The sequence below is a fragment of the Pipistrellus kuhlii genome, unplaced genomic scaffold, assembly GCF_014108245.1.
Source record: "Pipistrellus kuhlii isolate mPipKuh1 unplaced genomic scaffold, mPipKuh1.p scaffold_m20_p_10, whole genome shotgun sequence".
NCBI classification, from domain to species: domain Eukaryota; kingdom Metazoa; phylum Chordata; class Mammalia; order Chiroptera; family Vespertilionidae; genus Pipistrellus; species Pipistrellus kuhlii.
In genome coordinates this window covers 56,651,507-56,673,621 of record NW_023425405.1, presented here as the reverse complement: position 1 = coordinate 56,673,621, position 22,115 = coordinate 56,651,507, and the positions used below count along the sequence as shown (strand labels likewise).

General features: G+C 44.1%; 1 protein-coding gene across 3 annotated transcripts in view; it reads left to right on the top strand.

Annotated features, from left to right (window-relative positions):
* BMPER (BMP binding endothelial regulator) overlaps positions 1–22,115 on the top strand; it is a 187,498-nt gene that overhangs the window by 38,003 nt on the left and 127,380 nt on the right. For all 3 annotated transcript variants that reach the window (XM_045578644.1, XM_036429887.2, XM_036429886.2), the window contains exons 4-6: positions 10,820–10,902; positions 13,950–14,040; positions 18,919–19,001. In XM_045578644.1, the coding sequence (XP_045434600.1) occupies positions 10,820–10,902; positions 13,950–14,040; positions 18,919–19,001 (257 nt within the window). The remainder of the gene's footprint in view (positions 1–10,819; positions 10,903–13,949; positions 14,041–18,918; positions 19,002–22,115) is intronic.

Below are 22,115 nucleotides of genomic sequence, written 5' to 3'. Positions count from 1 at the left end.
CTTAGGTTCCTGGGGACCCTCCAGAGCCTGGCTCTGCATGTGGTGAGCGTGGTTTTCCATTTCCAGCAGCACAGAAGTCTCCACCAGTTTACTCCCAGCTGGGTTGTTGTTGTTAATCCTTACCCGAGGACATTTTCCCATTGATTTTTTAGGGAGAAAGGAAGGGAGGGGGAGAAACATACACAGAGAGAGAGATATATCAATTGGTTGCCTCCCACACGCTCTAGACCAGGGCAGGGGATGGAGCCTGCCACTGAGGTACGTGCCCGTGACTGGAATCAAACTCTGGATCCTACAGTCTGCAGGCAGATTCTCTAGGCACAGCTCCCAGCTGTTTCAGTGCAGAGGCTGACTAGCACTTAAAACATCTCGGGAAAGTGTGTTGCTCTGAAGAACATTCCCACCATGGAACTGCCGAGGTCTACTGCTATTTTCCTCGATTTAGAGCTTAGGAGACTGATTTAAAAAAAAATAAAAAATATATATATATATATCTTTATTGACTTCAGAGAGGAAGGGAGAGAAATAGGAACATCAGTGATGAGGAAAAATCATTGATCGGTTGCCTCCTGCATGTCCCCTACTAAGGATCAAGTCGCAACCTTGGCATGTCCCCTTGACCAGAATCGAACCTGGGACGCTTCTGCAGGCTGACACTCTATCCACTGAGCCAAACCAGCTAGGGCTGATGTGTTTCTTGATGAAAATTGTTAGATGATGGCATGGCTGTAAGTATATTTAACCGATAATTATTTGAACCTTTAACAGAAATTGATGCCAATTTATATTTAATACTTTTCCTAATAATTGTTTTTTTTCTTTTTTTAAATTTAATAAATCTCTATCGTTCAGATTATTACAATTGTTCCTCTCCGCCGCCCCCTCCCCCCTTTAGCTCCCCTCCTTGTTAATAAATTTTTAAAGCTTAGAGGGAAAAAGAACAAAATAAAAAAGTCTGGGAGTTTCCTTTTCACTCTTCTTTTCTCTAACTGAAAAAAGATGTATAAGAAGCTATTTTTCATAGGTTGGCTTTTCCATAATATAAACCAGGCTATTTTGGCATTTAAATAAAAAGGACCCTATTTGTTTGAGAAGATTTTGTGAACATTAAAATCATCTTTTACAAAAATCTGTTTTCATTGTTAAAACTGGTCGGAAGATTTAAACCAGAGATCAACTTTTCCCTGTCAAGTTCGTCCCCATCCATCTATGGGGGGCCCCTGTCTGTCACATTCTGTGGGATTTTCTGAGGCAGTTTCAGCGGGGAGTTTGTGGTTGCCTCTCAGATAGTAGGCTCCACAGCCAAGGCCTGCTGCTGACGTGGGCTGCACTAGTTTTCTCTGTTCTAAAGCAGGCGCATTGAGAATGTCCCCCATGGTGACGAAGGAGCCTGGGGTCCCATTTAAACGTGCCCCTGTTGAAGTGCTACTCTCAAAACCTGGGTGTCCTTGCCTGTGGACTCCCGGTCTGACATTGCTGCCTCCGGCAGTGGATGCCTGGTGTGCTAATTTTCTACTGATGTGTAACAAGTGCTGACAGGCTTAGTGGCCGAAGATAAGCGGTGTGTCTTGTATCTATATATAAAGATGTGTGACTGTACATGCACCTATTTATTATTTTAAAAATAGTCACCAGGCTGCAGTTATAACCATTCTTTTTTATTTTTATTTTTTAAATATATTTTATTGATTTTGTACAGAGAAGAAGGGAGAGAGATAGAAAGCTAGAAACATCGATGAGAGAGAGTCATCGATTAGCTGCCTCTTGCACACCCCCTACTGGGGATATGCCCGCAACCAAGGTACATGCCCTTGACCGGAATCAAACCTGGGTCCCTTCAGTCCCCAAGCCAACTCTCTATCCATTGAGCCAAAACAGTCTTGGCTATAACCATTCTTATTGGGCTTTGATCAGTCTCTTCAGATGTTGGCACTTTTTTTTTTTTTTTTTTTTAATTAACATCAAATGTTCCAGGTTTGTGCTCTGGTTGGTTTTGCTCAGTGGTTAGAGCAGCTGCCTGCAGACCTAAAGGTCATAAATTCGATTCCCAGTCAAGAGCACATACCTAGGTGGCAGGTTCAATTCCTGACCCCAATCAATCTATGTTTCTCTCTCTCCCTTTCCCTCATCTCCTCCACTCTCTAAAAATCATTGGGAAAATATCCTTGGGTGAGGATTAACAACAACAAAACATGTTCTAGGTTTGCTTTTCGAAAGGCATCTTGTCGAGAGCTCATGTGCATCTGCCTGAGGATTCTGTCTGCTAGAGAGGCTTGCATTTACCAGGACTGATGTGGTAATGGAGGTGAACAAAGTACATTGGTATGCCCGTGAACTTGAGTGCCTCCTTCACTCAGATGAGCTTATGGGCACCAGAGCCAACTAATTATGTCTCCAGTAGCTTCGTGGTGAAAGGGCCCAAGATGTTTATCTGTAGACGTGCTCCAGCAGCGACCGGCTGATGCAGAACACAGGCAGCCTTCTGACCTCTGGGCAGCATCTGGGCATTCTCCAAGCCGGGCCCAGGGCAGGCAGAAGGGTCCCATTTAAACGTGCCCTCTAAGGTTTTGACATTTTGAATTCTGGGGGCTATAGGATGGCCAGTTGCAAGAGGCTGTGAGTACAACTTCAAGAAGCCCCGAAGGCTGCATTGAGGTGCCAAATGAGAGCCAGGGAGCTCCTGTGCTGTGCCCTGGGGCCTGTGGATTGGCGGATAGTGATAACAGCCCTCAGCTCCCTGAAGGCTGGAGGAAAAGGGCACTGAGCTTGGAATTAGGTGGAGAATTCATTTCCTCCTCTGCCATTTGTACCTATGACTTGACCCTCAGTGAGTATAAGTGTGTGCTCTTTTGTGTCTGGCTTGTTTAACTTAACATCAAGGCTCCTGCATGGTGTAGCATGTTTCATTATTTCATTCTTTTTAAGGCTGCATGACATTCCATTGCACGAACATACCGCATCCCCTTTATTCACTCACCCATCAGTGGGCATGTGGGCTGCTTTCAGTGGGCAGCTGTATTCTTATTAGCCCCCAGTTGGGGAGCTTGGGAGCCACAGGAATGAATGTTCTCCTGGTTAAATGATGAGTTCTTACATGCTAGGAGGAGAGGAAGGCCAGGTGCAATGCCACAATGGAAAAGATGCGAGTCCTGGCATTCTTATGTATTTTATCTAGGTATCTATACATATAAAAGGCTGTTTGTCCAACCAGTAGCTATGACATGCACTCACCACCAGTTGGCAGACGCTTACGCAGGAGCTTCCAGGATGCACACTGCCATCCTATCTAATCTAATAAAAGAATAACATGCAAATTGACCATCACTCCAAGACACAAGATGGCTGCCCCATGTGGTCAAAAATGGCTGCCCCCATGTGGACACTAGATGACCACTACAAGATGGCCTACAGGGAGCCAGCAGTCCCGGATTGCGAGAGTGCAGGCTGGGCTGAGGAAGCGCCCCTGCCTCCGACCTCATTCACAAATTTTGTGCACCGGGCCTCACAGTGATTTGGCTTTTGTGGGTCTTGATTTCCTCGTTTTGAAAACTGGGGGTAAAATTTTCTCTGCCCCAGAGTGCATTTCATGGGGATAAAATGTGAAAACTCCAAGTCTGATGCCTCACCTATAAAATTATGCGATGATGTTTATTTTGTCTTCTTTCCTCCTGTTGGAGGATGATTGGGCTAATGTTTATAAAAGTAGTTTTTGGAACTCACCTTTGGCAGTGACCTCGGTGACCGACATCTCCTGCCCACACCAAAATATGGCCTCACGGGGCAGTCTCTCCTACGTTTCCTCCCTTCCCCACTCTTGCTCAGCACGAGCTCAGCTTCCATCTTTCTCCTCTGCCCATAGAAGCCGTGGGCATGGACTCTCTGATAGTGGGGCGCTGAGGGTGGAATGGCGGCGGCGATGCTAACTCAGCCTGGGGTGGACGCACTCCCACATTTAGGGGCGATTCTGAAAGAACCGAGCAAATGCAGGAATGATGGACGATGTGCTCCTACAAAAAAGTGGTTGCAAGTATTTTTCCCCCCGTAACATATTGTGTATTTCCTTTATTGTACGAATTGTATTATAAATTTCACAACATATTACACCAGATAGAATACTGAATTAGTTTTGGCTCACAGAATCTGTCTTACTTCCTTGATGTATGCCAGATAGTGTGTATGTCATAATCCTAGGAAGTGCAGAGGCTGATTCTATAAGCCACAATTCCATCACTTTATTGTCTCCAATAAACACATAGAGTAGGTCTCCAAGGCAGTCACATGGAGATTTTGCATTCTTCTTATTGATGAAATGAGCTCAACTTGCAAGCCATCTGTACTCATCTGATATTTCTGTATATTCGGGCTTTTATTTCTAAAGCCATCAAAATTAACTAGAGCTTTCTATCATTTTATTTTCCTATTGCTGGTGATTTCCTTTCAATCATACGTTTAATTCCTAATTGGAAAACAAAACAAAGAAGCTATGAAAACGAATGTTGTGGCCAGAAGGCTCCTCTTTAAGAACTTGTGGTTCGTGGGTCTGATTCTTTCTCTTGGGATCGAGGAAATGGTTTGGCTATAAAATCTCCATTAGCCCCAAATAAGCAACATTGCCTGCAAGATCCCCGGTAGGTAGGGCCTGGAAGAATAGTAAAAGCCTGTTTTCAATGAACTCCTAAGGACACCATTTAAGCCCTACAATGGCTGGTCAGATTTTATGTGTATCCCTCCTGACTCTACTTCTACATGTTTCTGGAGAACAGTGTCTGAAAAGTGGTTCATTACACAAATTGTACGGGCCTGGGAGGATTGGGGGCTCACTGACCAAGTCCAGGGCTGGGTGCCAGATCAGGTGGCCCGGAAACCACAAAGCCTGGCAGACCCACCTGCTTCGCCACCCTGCTCCATGCGACATGAACTGAATTAAAAGATCTCAAGTTCGGTTTAATTTAAGTAACTGTGATAGTTTGCATGCTAATTCTGCCCCCAACAGACAAGAATAAACTAGTAACTTGGGGGACAGAAGTGGATTTTGGAAAGAAAAAGACACCTTCTGAAAATTAGCTGAAGATGAGTCTTGAAGAGCATGGGAAGAGGGGAGGGAAAGTGTTGATAGACTTGTCATTTCGAAGGTTTGGTAGATGGTGGGATGCTCAAGGGCATTCCGGATTGTGTTCCCTCGCAGCCTGCCTGGTCCACGGGGGAGGAAGAGGTTGGTTATGAGACACAGACCCAGGAAAGCTGGCTGTTTCTGGGGGGTGAATAGTGAACTGAGCTGTCCACCTGCCAAGAGGAGATGACAGGAAGTCCAGGGAATGTCATGCTTCCTGGGTTCTCCGTGGTTTCCAGGAATGGCTCTATGTTGGTACTTACTGTTTATTACCCGTGAAATCAAATATTGATGAAGCATCAGCTATACACAAAGTACTGTAAGGGAACTGGACATGGACATTGCTGAGGCCACGTGTACATGGAGAAGGGGCATGCTCTGAGTGGAGACGGCTTCCCAGAGGTGGTGACCTTGAGATGAATCTTGAAGGAGGAGTTAGTTAAGCAAAGGAGAATCTGAGTGGCCTGGATGCGTATCACTGTGGGGATGATGGAGATGGAGGAGATGGGTAAGATCTGTTTTTTTCAAGCAGGGACCAGTATTTGCAAAACCATGGGATGAGACCTTCTGGCCATATTGGGGATGGTGTGGGAGGCGGGGAGGAGAGGAGATTCTAAGCGTGGCATGCCTGCACGGGGCGTGTTTGGGAATATCAGGTAAGAGAAGGAAGCAGTGACGCACAGACCAGGCTTGAGAGCTGTATATGGTACGAAGTTTGACTTGTAGAAGTTCCACTTCCTACCTCCAGAGACTCAGATCCAGTTGATCTGGAGAAGGAAGGTTGGGGATACCAGTCTACCCCTCAGCCAGGCTGTGAACCAGTCACTGTTAGATCTCAGCTGTGCAAACGAGATAGTAAGGTGGGGATTTAAAGAGCCCACACTTATAGCTGTGCAGGAGGATGCTTGAGAAGTCTCCTGTTTCTTTGAGAAACAGTCAGTGAGCCTCTGTGATGGTCCAGGTGAGAAATAACCAGAGGTTAGTGGAGGCAGGTGTGGAGGGAGTGAAGATAATTGGAGGAGAGCAGCTAGAAGGCGTGTGGGGTGTTTGAGAAGCAGAGAAGCGTGGTCAGACTGCCAAAGAGAGGACCTACAAGGCAAAGACTGGGTGTCCTTGGTTTTGGCACTCAGTGGGATGGTGGGAGCCAGGTAGCCTTGGTTGAAGAACTTAACTGTTTGAAGAAGCATCCAAGTTCATTATGATCAAGGAAAGGGGTATAATCCTGGGGACCCAGAGTGAGTTCCAGGTGTGAAGGGGACGGACTGATAAAGTAAGATGAGGCCATGGGATGGGCTTGTGTTATTGGTAGCGGGAAGATCCAGTTCTGCTCTTGGGCTGATGTGAACTTGAGAAGTGGACAGACTGAGATTAGAAGGGTGAAACCAGGTAGGATGAAGGCTGTTATAAGGCCATTGCTGTTTTTTTCTAGTCCTGAAGATATTTAATAGCTATTTTAACAATGGAATGATGAAAATGTGTAGTGTTCTCTCTGCCTGGGGATAATGTGGCCACGGAGAAAGGAAAAATGAAGTTGATTGCTAAATTGTGGACTCAGTTTATTTGTGTTCTTCCTGTTCCCTTGCCACATGTTTTCTGAGTTGAATCATTGACTACGCCAAGTTTTTCTCTAAGAGTATGTGTGTTTACCAAAAAAAAAAAAAAAAAAAAAAAAAAAGCAAGCTCTGCAATTCTTCTGCATCCTGAAAATATCAAACAAACAAACAAACAAACAAACAAACAAAAGCAATGTACATACAGGAGAAAAGTGTAGGTCTTGTTTTTGTGTGATTTCAGTTTTGTAAAGAAGAACCACTTGGGGCGATGTGTGATGGTTTAGATCCGGGTTTCTCAGCCTTGGCACAGTTGACATTTTGAACTTGTTGGTTCTCTGTTGTGCACCATAGAATGGTTATCAGGCCCTGGCCTCTACCTACCAGGTGTTTGTAGTACCATGATCCTCTGGTTGTGACAACTGAAATGACTCCTACCATTCATTACCCAGAGTGCCCTGGGAGAAGGCAAAATTGCCTAGATGGAGAACTATTGGTTTAAATGAAGTTTAGTGATTTTATCAGAAAATAACCACTACTTCCTGCTGCAATGGTTTTATTGAAGCTTGTGGACTCGGGCACTGCTTTTTTAAATTTTTTTATTGCCAGACGAAAACGAATGTTTATAAATTCTTTTGTCGAAAGTTTATTTAAAAATATTTAAAGAGAAAGGAAACGCTACTTAACTGGTTGCCTAATGACTCATTTGCTTACCCCACTTGCCCAGTCTTTCATTTAGTTCTTGGATCTGCTCACATAATTTTATAAGGATAGAATTGGCTTTTCTCCTGGGCCTTTAACTCCTCAATGCAAAGGTATTAGGGAATGCCCAAATAATACTGCCAGGTTAGACCTGGGTGTGAAAATGTTGATTTCACACAGGACTTGGATCCCAGTGTTAGTTTCACACGTAAAGCCTTCTTACTTTGAGTAAGCTACTCTGATTTTCCTGTGCAAATTTTCCCACCTGTCAAGTGAAGGAGGTAATCTATATTATCAGTAAGTTTGCTTCTAGTTCTAACTATTTAAGGTTGAAATATTTTGATTATTTCTTTGGGTTGGTCCTGATCCCACAACACCCCCTCTTCTCAATGTAGTGCACCCCAAAATGTGCTTTGTTGGTCACTGATGATCCATAGACCACGGCTGGTCTACAATTAGATAAGTGCAGGAACGGAGAGTAAACAATTAGAAATGTGTCTTTTTGTTTGTTTCTTTTTGTTTTTATAATTCAAGTGTGTAATTCTATGGGTGTTACAGTTAATGATAAAACATTAGGCTTATATTTTGTCCTAGTCTTTTAAATTCAAATTTTTCTAGTAATTCATTTTGATTATAGTTTATGGAAATTTTAGTCCACGTTTGATTGGAAGAACAAAACAAAACAAATTGGCCGTTCACCAGAGGTAGTCTGAAGAGCACTGTCGAGTGTGCTTAAGGTACAATGGAACCTTTTCTTTGCCTGCTCATCTACTCTGGCCAGTAGGAGATGTGTAGTATATTACTCCTCCGGGATTTAAATAAAAACAAAGGCAAGATAATGCCTGTTTGTTGTATTAGCAGCATACAGTTGGTGGCTAATAGAATTTTTATAAAGCAAGTTGCCTTACAGAGAATAAGAATTAATTCTAGAGTAAACCCGAGGTACTTTTTGATTGCATGTACATGTGCCTGCACATAGCTTGTGTTCGTGTTTGGCTTAGGATAACATGTTTATGTTAGACCACGAACCAGAGAGCAGTGGGCATAGCCTTTCTTTCATTATTTTATTCCCTAGAATCCCTTAGGTAGGGAATCTACCATCATGCTTGGTATACCGGAGTCTCCATAGCTAGCTGATGCTGGTGAGGGTAGGTGAAGAAGGAAAAGGTATGGATTGCATAGCACTCAGGAAAGAGATTACCAGCGGTGTTTTTGAGGCTCTTCTGTCACTCAGACTCCTCCCACATATGGGAAAATATATTTGGTGGAGTCAGGTGTGGTAGGCTGACAAGCAAATCAGGGTAGTTAAGCAGTAGACCACTTTACAACCGGACCTTGGTCTTTGCATGCTGAAATAGGGTAGAGGAGTCACACTTCCACCCGACAGTTACTTGAAGCAGAAAACCTTGCTGGATTCCCTGCGCCGAGGACCACTTGTTCCAGTAGCTTTTATCCCACATCGAGTGGGCTGACTCAGAGAGGCTGTTCCCCTCCTGGGAGCTTGTGCACATGAGCTGGCCTTGCTGGGAGCAGCCTCTTGGTCAGCAGTCCCTTCTTGGTCTGTGTGGGTTTTGTAAGCACTTCCTCCTCCGCAGTCAAAAGGCAAGAGCTTTGCCTGCCCTATTAACTGCATCAAATCATCCTTTCTTTCAGTTGTGTTTTTTTAAAAATCCGGAGGATGAAAATATATAACATATTTGGAAACCCCGAGGGCGGACTTGGCAGGCGTCTTCTATTTACTTGGACTGAACACGAATTAGGTTTGGGCCCCTGGTTTCCCCGCCTTCCCCTTTCGGAACAAGTTATTTATTATCCGAGCGAGTTTGCTTCAGTGGATCAGACATGCACATGACACGTCTGTTGTGAGTGTGTGAGTGCAGGAAGATTTATGCTAGCCCAAACTGTTTTATATTGGTTTTCATTGTTGAAAATTCACTGTATTCATTCTCGGTTTGGCATGTACGCATTTGTAGTATGCTAGGGGGTTCCTGTGGTTGAATGTTTTATCACTGTAACACTCCATGCAAAGGAAATTAAAGAATATATAGTGAAAGCATTTCCCTAATATGTTTCCAATCAGCTGTGTACTTTCGTAATTTGATTTGTAGGAACTAGAGAGGAGAGCATTACTGAGCTCTTTTCAATCATTCATAACCCTCTGGGAATCCAGATTATGGTTCCAGGCCATGAAAATGTCTATCGAAATGTTCTGAAGCCCTTTATTATTCTGTTCGTATGTAGTCAGAAGGGTTTGTTGTTGTTACCACAGCAGAATTCAGGGAAGGAGGGAAGTCTCCTCCCTGTATCTTGGACAAGGAAAACTGATGTGAACTGATGTGATTGGCTTGGCAGAAGTCAATCATTGGTACCAAGAGGCGGGTCCTTTTAGTGCTGCATTATCCTGTGTGTTTTCTTGCTTCTGTACTCTTTGGGCTAAGCAATTGGATTCTCACTGATAAATCCCTTTGCCTACCCTGTTTCCCCAAAAATAAGACAGTGTCTTATACAGTATTAATTTTTCTCCCAAAGTTGCGCTAGGTCTTATTTTCGGAGGATGTTTTATTTTCGGGGAAACACGGTAGTAGGCTCCTAATAATCTAATACGTAGTGCTTCTTCTCACAAAGTGTCACACACAGGAAGGAGGGTGTTATTTAGACAAAAACAATCAAAATCTTGAATGTGAGCTTTGCATCATTATTTTATTGGCTCCTTCTACAGGAACTTAACTTGCTTGTGGCCTCTTTTGAGCATCTCTGGTCTTTGACTTCTGCTTGTTTCCTCTCCATGCGGGAGCCTGACTTCTGTTTGGCTAGTGAATTAACATGTGATAATCTATATATGGATCATTCCAGATTTCCTTAATCTAGTTCACAACCTGAAATAAATAAAAGTGAAATATGAAATCATAGCTCTGAGAGATGGGAGGCACGACTTGGGGGTAGGGGGGTCAGCTGATGAAGATCATAGCTTGTCAGGAAATTCAGATGGAAATATAATTTTGCAACTATTTCCTATTTTTTTTATTTTCTGCTTTTAGTTTCTACCATGTTTTAACCTTCCCTCTTGACCTTCAGCAGTTTTTGAGTCCACCAAGTCTTATGTAAGATCCCCCTTTCACTGTGTTGTTTTAGCCTCAGTCCTCCTCGTATTTCATGTGGCATAAAGTCACGTACAAGGTTATGAATTTTGGCCAAGAGGGCTCATCAATCCATGGTTTTTCATGTGAAAATATAGTCTGTGCAGTTAATCTTCTCAGCAGTCAAAGAATTAATGCAAGTGAAAGCCAAGTGGATATTTTAAAAGCTTAGTTGTGTTTTGGAGAGAAGAGCAAAGCAATTTTGATGGGTTCTGTGATCAGTCCCGGCTGAGATGACTTGACTTCTTGTGCTTCAAAGATAAAGGGAAAAAACCCATACTAATTGTTGGCCTGTCTTTCTGCTTCCGTTTCCGGTCTAGGTTGCACCTATGAAGGAAACACCTATAACAGCTCCTTCAAGTGGCAGAGTCCTGCAGAGCCCTGTGTCCTGCGCCAGTGTCAGGTATGGCCCAGCGATCTTACCCTCCCATGGAGAGGAGTCTGTGGAGTCCTCCTCAGGAGTTCCTTTCAAACAGCACAGAACAAAACAACAACAAGCAAACAACAAAACCCAACTGTATTCTTGGGCATATTGGTTGTGGCAGTCACTGAGCCAAGACAGTACAGGATAGGCATTGTATAGGACTTGCTTCTAGAAACACACAGCGGAATTGTTCACCATTGTTCAATTGGGCCTGGAAAAACTCCTGGAAGATGCATATGTCCTTGGGGAGAATTCAGGACTTCCTGTGAGCCAACTATAAGCAAAATACAAATTCCTGTGAGCAGAAAGAGGTACTGTTAGAGGTAATGTTTTCCTCCTTTGATTCAGAAACATTTTGAATTGGAGCCAATCTGTGCACTGTGTTCAGTCACAGCAATTAGTAAGCTGCAGCCTCCTTGATTTCAACCCAACTCATTTAAGAACCACAGGGGCGGCTCCTGAGGAGCCCACTGTGGTTGGTGCTTGCGGAACTTGGAAGGAGCGCTGACCCCATGTGGCTCTGATGGTGAAAGGTCTGAAATACAGCGAGATAAACAAAAGGACACATGCAGACTCTCAATACTCAAACTTCTTTTTCTCTTACCCCTTGAAAAATGCTATTTAAACAATGCTCATTGAATTTGGATATAATTTTTAAAATCTTCTCTGTAGAGAAGGTGCTGTTAAATCATTCTATCCCTAAACCCTTTTCACAGTCCAAGCATATGCTTTTGCATTTAAAGGAGAAAGGAAGGTTAGTATAATAATGTATATTTCTCTCTGACCTTTTTCTTAAAAATATGTTTTTATTAATTTTAGAGAGAGAAAGGGAAAGGGGGGAGAGAGAAAGAAAGACTTGATATGACGTGAATCAGTGGCCTCCTATATGCATCCCCAACCAGGAATCAAGCCCACAATCTGGGTATGTGCCCTGACCTTTCGGTGCACAGGACAATGGCCAACCAACTGAGCCACATTGGCCAGGACTCTCTCTTATCTTCTCTCAAATATTTACATTTAGCCTGGCCAGAGTGGCTCAGTGGTGGAGCATTAACCCATGAACCAGGAGGTCATCCATTTGGTTCCTGATTAGGGCACATGCCCAGGGTGTGGACTCAATCCCCAGTTGGGGGTGTGTAAGGAGGCAGCTGATCAATGATTTTCTCTCATCATTGATGTGTCTATCTCTATATCCCTCTCCCTTCTTCTCTCTGAAATCAATAAAAATATATATTTTAAAATTATATTTACATTTAGTTTACTGAAATCTGAATTTTACCTATTCACATTCTTATTAAATGCCCACAGGTTCAGTAATAGTGGAGACAGTGCAGTGTAGCAAGGAACCTATGGGCCTGCCACTTATGGCATTTGCTATCTAACATCCCTGGACTTCACTTTCATCCCCGTGAAGTGAGGCTGGTACTGTCTCACATGGTGGTGGCAAGCAATGAGGAGCCTGGAGTTAAAATCCCTTCAGGCAGAGCCTGCGTGTCCTGGGTCCAACTAGGTACCAGACATAACAGCTGGTCTGATGACCTGGTTTATTTCCATTTGCATTGAATTCCAGCTTATTTCTTAGATCCTTCTACCAAAGGAGTTCTGATGGTGAAAAAATTCACATTGATTTTCTGCTTTTATTTATTTATTTATTTTTTTATTTTTTTTTATTTTTTTTACTGGAAGAGGATGCTCTGAAGAGGAGACAGGAAATTCATGCAAACCTGAATTCTCCATCTGGATTGCAGATAATAAAGGGAAATGGATATTGAGCCCTAGCTCTTTGCATTGCTTCAGTTAAATAACTAAAGCACAGATCCTTTTTTAATATCTATTATAGAATTTTGGCAGCTGTTTTTTTTCTTTCCAACTGTGATATAGGTCCCAAAAAACTCCACTGGTGGTGGCCATCTCAGGCCTGACAGATATGAAGATGTGTAGGAAAGAACCCTTCCATGTAGGATTGAGATGTGCTGTTGGCGGGCACGATGAAGAAAAGCATCTAGTTATTAGATGGTTACATTATTTGTAGCCTGTGCTACACCTCACCTGAAAATAAGACTAAACAAACAGCAAACACACACACACAAATCCATGTATAAAATATGGGGAGAATATTGTGAACATTCTTCAAAAGCCAACTCTAAAACTTAATTTAGTGTTTCAGTTGATGTTAAAATACTAGAACCCCAGGATCAGTTTGCAAACAAGTCACCTGATTTCACTATTAAGACCTGAAGTCTCTCTTTTGGCCTAGGTACTCTAAACTTGAAAATTGTTTTATCTAATCTCTTCAGTGGATGCTGGCGAGCCAGTCTCAAGTGAGGCAGAGTGGAATGTCTAAATTACAGAGCTGGTCTAGGTATTTCTGGAAGGGTTTAGGATTTAGGTCTCCAGATGCCCATCTGGGATATTATTGTTCATACTCTTTGCCTCAAAATTAATGGCTTAAAGTATAATGACAGTGATAGAAAATACAGGTAAGTGTATTTTTGAAAACTTAAAAGTAATTGTGAATGACAGCAAGGCACTACAGGCACCAGGTTCTTAAACACTAGATTTATTTATTTAAAAAATATTTTTATTGATTTCAGACAGGAAGGAAGAAGGACACAGAGAGAAACAGCAATGAGAGAAAACCATTGATTGATTGCCTCCTGCACGCCGCTTACAGGGGATCAAGCCCGCAACCAGGGCATGTGCCCTGACAGGGAATCGAACCGTGGCCTCCTGGTTCCTAAGTCCACTCTCAACCACTGAGCTATGCTGGTCGGCTTAAGCACTAAATTTAAAAGAAAGAAAGACAATAGGGCCAAAGAGAAAGAGTAAGATTAGGGTGAAGAACTAGCCTCCGTGGGCTGAGCCAGGGAGATCTGACCTCATCTGGGCCACATACCTCTGGACCTGACACCACCCTTGCTTTGCACATTTGTGTTGGGACTCCTCTCAGTTACCTTGGTGACTTTCCAAAAGCGAACGCGTCTGCAGCGGGGACTCTGGGCTGACCTTGCTGTTCTGTTTTTCAGGAAGGCGTTGTCACCGAGTCGGAGGTGCGGTGTGTCGTGCATTGTAGAAATCCCTCCAAACAGCCGGGAACGTGCTGCCCCACGTGTCCAGGTAAACTCGCAGGACGGGGAGGCTGCAGGGACTGCTGGAACCTCTGAGCCCTCTGCAGAATGCCTGGTGTCCCCCTCTCCCAACCGACTGCTCCTCCCTTTACATCCGTGCACCTAATGGGTTTAGAGAGCAAACTTCTTTGCCTAGAAAAGTCCAGCTGGCCTCCCTCGGAGCCCGGGATGAATGCAACGTGCTGTAGGTCTTGGCATGTGGCTGTCCGAGGCTCAGCGGCCCGCTTTCCACTCCGCGGGCCGCAGGTGACGCTTATTTTGGAAGGAAAGGCTGTGGCTTTCCCTCGCTACCAAAAATGTCTTGACTGCTTCAATGTGCAATCCCTTGGCCAGAGCTTGCCTGGGCGATGAGGTAACCAGATGTTTGCTGAAAACCGAGAGCCCTGTCCCCGAGGGAATTCAGCCTATGCTCGTGCTGGCCTCCGCTGGCGGCCTGGTGCAGCAAGTTGGGCCCAGGTCTTTGCAGAGGCCCCACAGCCCAGCTGACGGTGGGGGGCTCCTTGCTCTCAGTGGCTGGAGGGCTTCCTCTCACTTCTCCGAGCAGGATTACCAAGGCCCCCTGCGCCTTTGCTCACCCTTAGGGCTGAGCCCAGGGATTGTGAGGTGAGAGATTTTTTTCTGAGCCCTTAAGCCCCTGGCCCATCCTCTTAGACAGATGTTCTGCATTTTGGGCTTTCCACAGTGTTTTTCCCCATTGGAGGTGATGCTCACAATTTCTCCTTGCTTTTGAGGTTCATCTCCAAAAAGTCTTCTGTTCTGCAAACCTTCCTGGGACATGGCTATGATGACATGGTGGGTCACTTGACAAAGATGAGGCTCCTGCTGTTCCCCTCCACCAAGTCTAAAATATATCTAGACCCGAGTCCCTTCTGAGGTGTGGTCTTTCTCATCTTTGAATGACATAAGAACAGGCCCCTCTCCACTACTTCTGACCTTCCTAAGTTCCCTGCACAGTCTTTCCTCATTTTAAAAAAAATATGTTTTTATTGATTTCCAGAGAGAGGGAAAAAGGAGAGGGAGAGAGAAAATCAATGATGAAAAAAAAAATTATTGATCAGCTGCCTCCTGCATGCCCCCTATTGGGTTGCAGCATTGAGCCTGCAACCCAGGCTTGTGCACTGTTGGGAATCGAACCATCACCTCTGGTCCATAGATAGATGTTCAACCACTGAGCAACACCAGCTGGGCCCTGCACAGTCTTTACTGAGCCCATCTTCCTTTTGCTGTGACTTATTATTGGATGAGCTTACAGGAAGACCAAAAACTCATTGATAATTCTTTCCCTAAGCACTTTTTTCTTCTGAGTGCACCAAATATGCTTTGTATCATGTAGCCATACTCTTACATGCCGAAAAGATCTTTATTAAGTTAGATCACTAGTTTTCTAGGCTGCACATTACCATCACACAAGAAGTTTTAAAAAATAAACCTTGATGTATAGGCTGCATCACAGAGCAATTCCATCAAAATCTCTGAAGGGGGGACCCAGTCATCCCAGGTAATTCCAAGCTTGAGATTGATAACAGAGCAGTTTTTTCTTAATGCTGTATAAATTTTAAAATTGTCATGGCTCTTAAATATGAATTCAGTCATGTTGAGTAGACTATTGTTTTATTTATACAGAATCAGTTGCGCACATATAACATTCCTCTTCAGTCAGGAGATAGTCATACTTTTTGGCTGCCTTTGATAGTGTGAGTGTACAAATATCAGAGTGACTTTATTTCAGCAATTGAAGTTATCATATTTGAGCAACTGCTTCATCCATTTTGTTTTTTGGTTGAGTTCCCAGAAGGAAAGGGTGAACTCTATGATTGTACATACTACACTATAGAATGCACTTGACCCACCAGTGAGGTATTGCCCAAAGCATAGAGGAAGGAATGAGACCCAATGGGAATAAGACCTGTGAGTGAGAAAAGGCCAAAGGTGGGGTTAGGGTGTGGTTTCCTCTCTTTCATGGCCACCATATTGTACTGTCTCCCACCTCCCACACACCATGATAACTGTTCTGCTTGGTTCCAGATGCCCTGGGAGGCAATTCTTTAAAGTTAGCATGCCAGCTGGGCAAGCTCTGTGCCCTCCACTGTGGGGTCAAGAATCAACTATGCACCTGGCCAGTATTGCTGAGCATCAATCTATGAACCAGGAGGTCATGGTTCGATTCCCAGTTGGGACACATGCCTGAGTTGTGGGCTCAATCCCCAGTAGGGGGTCTGTAGGAGGCAACCAATCAATGATTCTCTCTAATGGATGTTTCTCTCTCTCTCTTCCTCTCCCTGCCTCTCTCTGAAAATCAAGGAAGACATTAAACAAACAAATAAAAAAGACTCAACTTTGCTCCCTCCCCCGCTTTCTCAATTTCAAAGGCCAACCTTTGGGATGCAGATCAGAGGCCACATCCAGAATGTGTCATCCTTTGTCTTGGGAGGGTGGTCTCAGCTCAGTCTAGACAGGGACCTTCAAGGGAAGCCTTGTGACATTCTCCTTCATAACTCAGGACTGGCATCTGTCATTGATCATGGGATGGTTTTTCCACATAATGACAAACATGCACAGTCTGTGGTCAGCTTCTTCCTGAGACAAATTTCAGGGCATTCTTGGTTGTCTGCTCCTTCCTTTCCTCCTGACCCTTTGTTCAAAGATGGTGAGTTGTGACAGGAACAGTTTGCATGGAATTTTTATTTAAAATTCTCTAAGTTGTCAAACATAGATTGTTGTGGGTAATCACCTGGAAGTCTGTCTAACAGAATCAGTGGTACAAACATATGAAAGAATGGAAGACCCTTTGTTTGCAGCATCTTTTAAAAAAGAGATGACCGGGTACCTGCCTTTATGAACCATGCTGAGCTACAGCCACTGGGAGGGCTGCGGGTGGGTTCACCAGGTCTTCCCTAAGCAATGGGAACAGCAAGGGGTGGTGGAAGGCTGGATGTGGGTACCAACAAGACTTTACAAGCATTTTCACTCCGTTATTCAGACTTGGTAGTGTTTGTCTCTGTGTATTTCAATGAACAAAGGGCTCTATATCTACAATAGCTTTAAAGTGAACAGGTCCATATATCCTTTCTGATTTATGCATCTCTATGTTCATAGCAGCACAATTCACCATAGCTAACATTTGGAAACAGCTTAAATGCTTATCAGTGGATGAATAGATTAGAAAACTGTGGTACACCTATACAATGGAATACTATGCTGCTGTAAAAAAGAAGGAATTCTTACCATTTGCAACAGCATGGATGGACCTGGAGAGCATTATGCTAAGTGAAATAAGCCAGTCAGTGAAAGATAAATACCATATGATCTCACTCATTTATGGAATATAAAGAACATTATAAACTATTGAACAAAAATAGAGGCATAGAAGCATCAGACTATCAAGCTACAGCGGGAAGGTAGCGAAGGGTTGAAGGGGGGTTCAACTGAAGGTCTTGTATGCACACATATAAGCACAACCAACAGACGCAAGACACTGGGGGTGAGGGGATAAGGGCAAGTGCTGGGCAGGGGGCAGAGAGAGGAGGCCAGGGGGAGGTCAGTGGTGGTGGTGGGGGAGAAACATATGTACTACTATTTGTAATGCCTTAAACTAAACTAAACTAAACTAAACTAAACTAAACTAAACTAAACTATAAAGGTGAACATGTCCAGCAGCCAGATCAGGTGGATGAGGGTCATACTTGTTTCTTCTTGGAAGGAACCAGCTGCTTCAAGACTTGGGTGGGTTCTGTTGATGAGTTCGGTTGGCGGGCCTTGAACACTCGCTCCCAGGGGTATGAGGCTGTCTTTCGCAACAGCCCCCTTTGCTGAGTGTTGGCCGTCGGACTGCTGCCTCCAGCCCTGTCTATTATGAGAGAGTGACCTCAGCTATTCTGGCAAAGTGCCTCCTGAGTACGGACCTGAGGAATAGTTGACAGTTCTCCCATGGCCTGGCTGTTAGGGGATTACTGGCCATCTATGCTTTAGGTCATTTGTGAGATTTGTTACGAATATAACAGTGTTCTGATCATCTTTCTGAATAGGAGACACCTCTTGGGCTTCTGGTCTTATTTTTATCCAGACTTGGTAGGGTAACACAACCCCTTTAACAGGACAAAGAGTGGTACTGAAAACCTGCAGGTACCCCCTGACCTACCTTTGTGTCTTCTTGTCTTGGTGCTTGGTTATCTGTACAGTGTGGCCAGTGGGTTAGAACTGAGTTTGAATCCTAGCTCTGCCATCAGCCAGCTCTCAGAGCCATGTCTTCCCCATTTATGGGGACAATGACAAAAGTCCCTACTTGGCAGGCTCACTGGTGAAGTTGAAGTGAAATCATGGGTATGGAGGGCCTGATAGAGGCTGGCAATTCCTGCTATTCACCGAGTGGCAGCTCTTTAGGTCATTTGCTATTTAGCTCATTATTGATTTCTCTCACTGGGACTTTTTCTATATGTCTCCTCTGGTCCCTCTGGCATTTGGTTTTCCTGGCCATGGTCAATGTCATGGTCAATGGTGAGTTCCACAGGCTCTGCAGGGCTCACCATGTGCACTGGTCCTCCTCAGGCTGACCTGGGCCCAACCTCTGACGTACTTTCAAGCATCTTGAGATTTTTAGGGTCACATCAGTCTTTTGTATCTTTTGGTCTCCCTTCCTCTCTCCCTCTCCCCCTCTCTCTTTCCCTTCCTCCCTTCTTTCCTTCCTCCCTCTCTCTCTTCCTTCTTTCCTTCCTTCCTTTTTCTTACCATGAAGCAATATTGTCCTCTGGTTAAAGAGGATGCTCTTTAAGGTGGAGGTGGAGATGGGAGATGGATGAACAGTGGAGAGAAAAATAGGGTCAAACTGAACAAAGGCTGCTCTCATTCTAAACTCTGCTTTGCGTTCCAGGCTGTGTGTTTGAGGGTGTGCAGTACCAAGAAGGGGAGAACTTTCGGCCCGAAGGAGACAAGTGCACCAAGTGTTCCTGCATTGTAAGTACTGCCCTGGGTGGTCCAGGGACGTTCCTTCTGGTTAATTGCAGCTGGGACTCACCACTGGCAGCCCTGACTCTCCTTACAGTCTCTCCTTCTCTCCCTCCTGCTAAGGAACCCAGGGGAAAGCTTGTCTCTCTGGCCTTCAGGGCTGGGTAGGTCTTTGTCGTGGCAGCTGTCCTGTGCAATTGTAGAATGTTTAGTAGCCTCCACTTTCACCCTCAGGTTTGACAACCAAAAAGGTCTGCAGATATTGCCACCTGTCCCCTGAGAACAAGGTCACTCCTGATTGAGAACCACTGGCCTAAGGAATGAGGGGAAGAGGCTTATTTTCCTCCACTTGCATCTTCTTTGGGGAGACATGGATTCTCTGCTCTTTGGGCAAAGAAGCTTCTTGCTGAAGCAGCTGTTGAGTTCTTTAGTCAAATGGGAAGCAGATGGGGTCAGCTCACTTCAGTGTATTCTGTGTGATGACAAACCTGGTCTAAAGATTGGTCAGTTGCGTTGGGGGAAGGAGCAGGAGGAAGTGGCCCCTAAGCTGTGGGTTCAGGGTGGAGCAGGGATTGGTGAGGCAAAGCCACAGGCCTGCCTCTCCATGCATTGCTAACTTGTAACTCATGTACCAAGGATATCTTCAGAGTGCTTAAGAATGAGAAAAGGAGCTTGGCAGATGTTATGATGTGGAGGGGATCTTTTTTATTGATGTATTTTAAATTTGGAGTAGAATCATTGGTGATGATGGTGGTCACAGTGATGATGGGAACCTAGTCTTAACAAGCCATTCCAAGTTATTTACACCATATATTTTTAAAGCTTTTAATCTTTTGTAATAAAGAACATATAGCGTGCATCTCAGAATATTAAAAATAATGGGGAACTCTAGCATCATAATTTCACCAAAGTAGAATCATATGTGGATCATCGTAAATCACAGCATTTGTCATTTCTCTACATGTCTTTCCTAAAATCTTTCCCCTTCCTACAGCACATACAACTTAGAGAGTCCCGAGTAAAGTAAGCATGACCCAGGGTGAGGGTGTTTTTGTAAGGGGAAGGGGGAGGAAAGAAAGAAGAGGAAGGGGGACTGGGAAGGAGAGGATATGCGTGTGTGTGTGTGTGTGTGTGTGTATAAAATATATGTAATATGAGGTATATAATATTATACACATCATATTATAATAATATATAAAAACAAAGATAATTTACTCATGAAAATGAAATGATTTTGCATATTTAGATTCCACTTCCATGTGGATAAATAGCTTTGTGTGTTTTTTTTAAATGTAGATCATTTCTATTTGCTAATAAATATTGCTTATTTTTTTTCCTATTGGCAGCTGTAAAGTTTTGCTGATCATTTTTTTAATGTATCCCATTCTTTTGGGTAAATTGAGGAAAAACAAGGCACCCCTAAGTAGGAAATTTTAAATCTGCACCTGAACAAACTCTCTCTCCCAGAAAGGTATGCCATGGAGAAGCAGATGAGCCTTCTTGAGGCACTGGGGGTGGGACTTAGGACGTGGAAAGAGGATGGGAGATCCTGTAGATTCACCAACAACAGTCATGGAAGTAGTTTAATGTTGGAGAGCGGAAGTGAGTTTGGAGATTGTATGTGCAGGGTCACAACTCAAATGCACTCAGGGCATTCGGATTCCATGTGTTTCTAAACACAACACACCGAAGGACCAAGCTCAGGGCCCTGGAAGTCCTGCTTTCATTTTTGGTTGAAGAGACAAAAATGCAAAGATGTTGGTTGCCCAAGCTTTCCTGCTCAGTGAGTTCTCTGCAGACCTATATGCTATATCATCTTCTGTACCCCTGTATCTGATTTCCCGTGTTCTTATAGTCCTAATCCTACGTTCTTCCTAGTTCCCTTTTGCTATGCTCAGCACTTTGGAGCCACTCATGGCTCTGATGTCCACCTTTCCACTGATAGGATGGTGGCCGAGAGGACGGAGCCCTGCTTGGGGATAGGACTCTGGTGAGTAAGCTTGGGTATGGGAGGGCCATCAGAGCAGTTTTTATTTTTTGAGAATACAATAGTTTTTGCAGCTTGTTATTTATTTTTCTTTATTGATTAAGATATTACATATGTGTCCTTATCCCCTCTGCAACTTGTTATTAAAAAACCTGGCTTTTGTTGTTTTTTTGTTAATCCTCACTCGATATTTTTTCATAGATTTTTAGAGTGTTAGGAAGGTGGAGAGACAAAGAGAGAGAAACGTCAATGTGAGAGAGATACTCAATAGACTGCCTCCCGCACATGCCCTGACCAGGGAGGACCTGGCATCAAGCCTGAAACTGGGGTACCTGTCCTTGTGTCACAGCACCTTAAAACCAGGACTGTCTTCTCTTCCAAACCATGACATTCTTGCCCTTTAAAGCCACCAGCCCCTTCTTGCCGAGGAAGAATAGCTGTTGTTAGATAGACCTCCCATCTCATTAGGTTGCTGCTTGCCTCAGAGCATTGCCTCTGGAGTTGCGCACCTGTGAAAAATCCTTCTGCATATTACCTGTCTCTGATAAATGAATCCCCAACTCTTCCGGGTGTTTCCCACCTCGCCCCTCCAGTAAGCACTGTATATGTCAGCCGGCTTCTATTTCCTACCCAACCGCCTTAGTTATACTCTCCAAATTTGGGAAGCTCTGTCTACCCATGCTTTTATGATGTGGTGACGGAGGCGGATAACTGGAGAGACCCCCCATCTCATTGAGATGGATTCTTTAGATAGTGAACCAAATGCCTGGCCCATGATTTTACGTCCTGACTCGGGTCTCGGCCGTCTATATGGCTGGCATTCCAGACAGCTGAGCGCATGCTGACGTCTGAAGATAACGGGAGAGGATTTCACAATTTCACTCTGACTCGTTCCAGAAGCAGAGCGCCTGACATTTTTAGGTGTGAATATCATCGTGACTCATGTGAAGACTTCTTTCCTATTCCTTGTGAAACTGTATCATCCCCATCTACTCATTGGATACATAGAGAGCAAAGAAAATCCCTTCTGCAGAGTCCCAATACCAGGGGCGCAGACCTGAGCCCCTCTGGCTATTCCTCAGAGTTATCTGCATCATTTAGTGTGTCTTCCTCCTCACCTGTGTTCAGTCTGAATA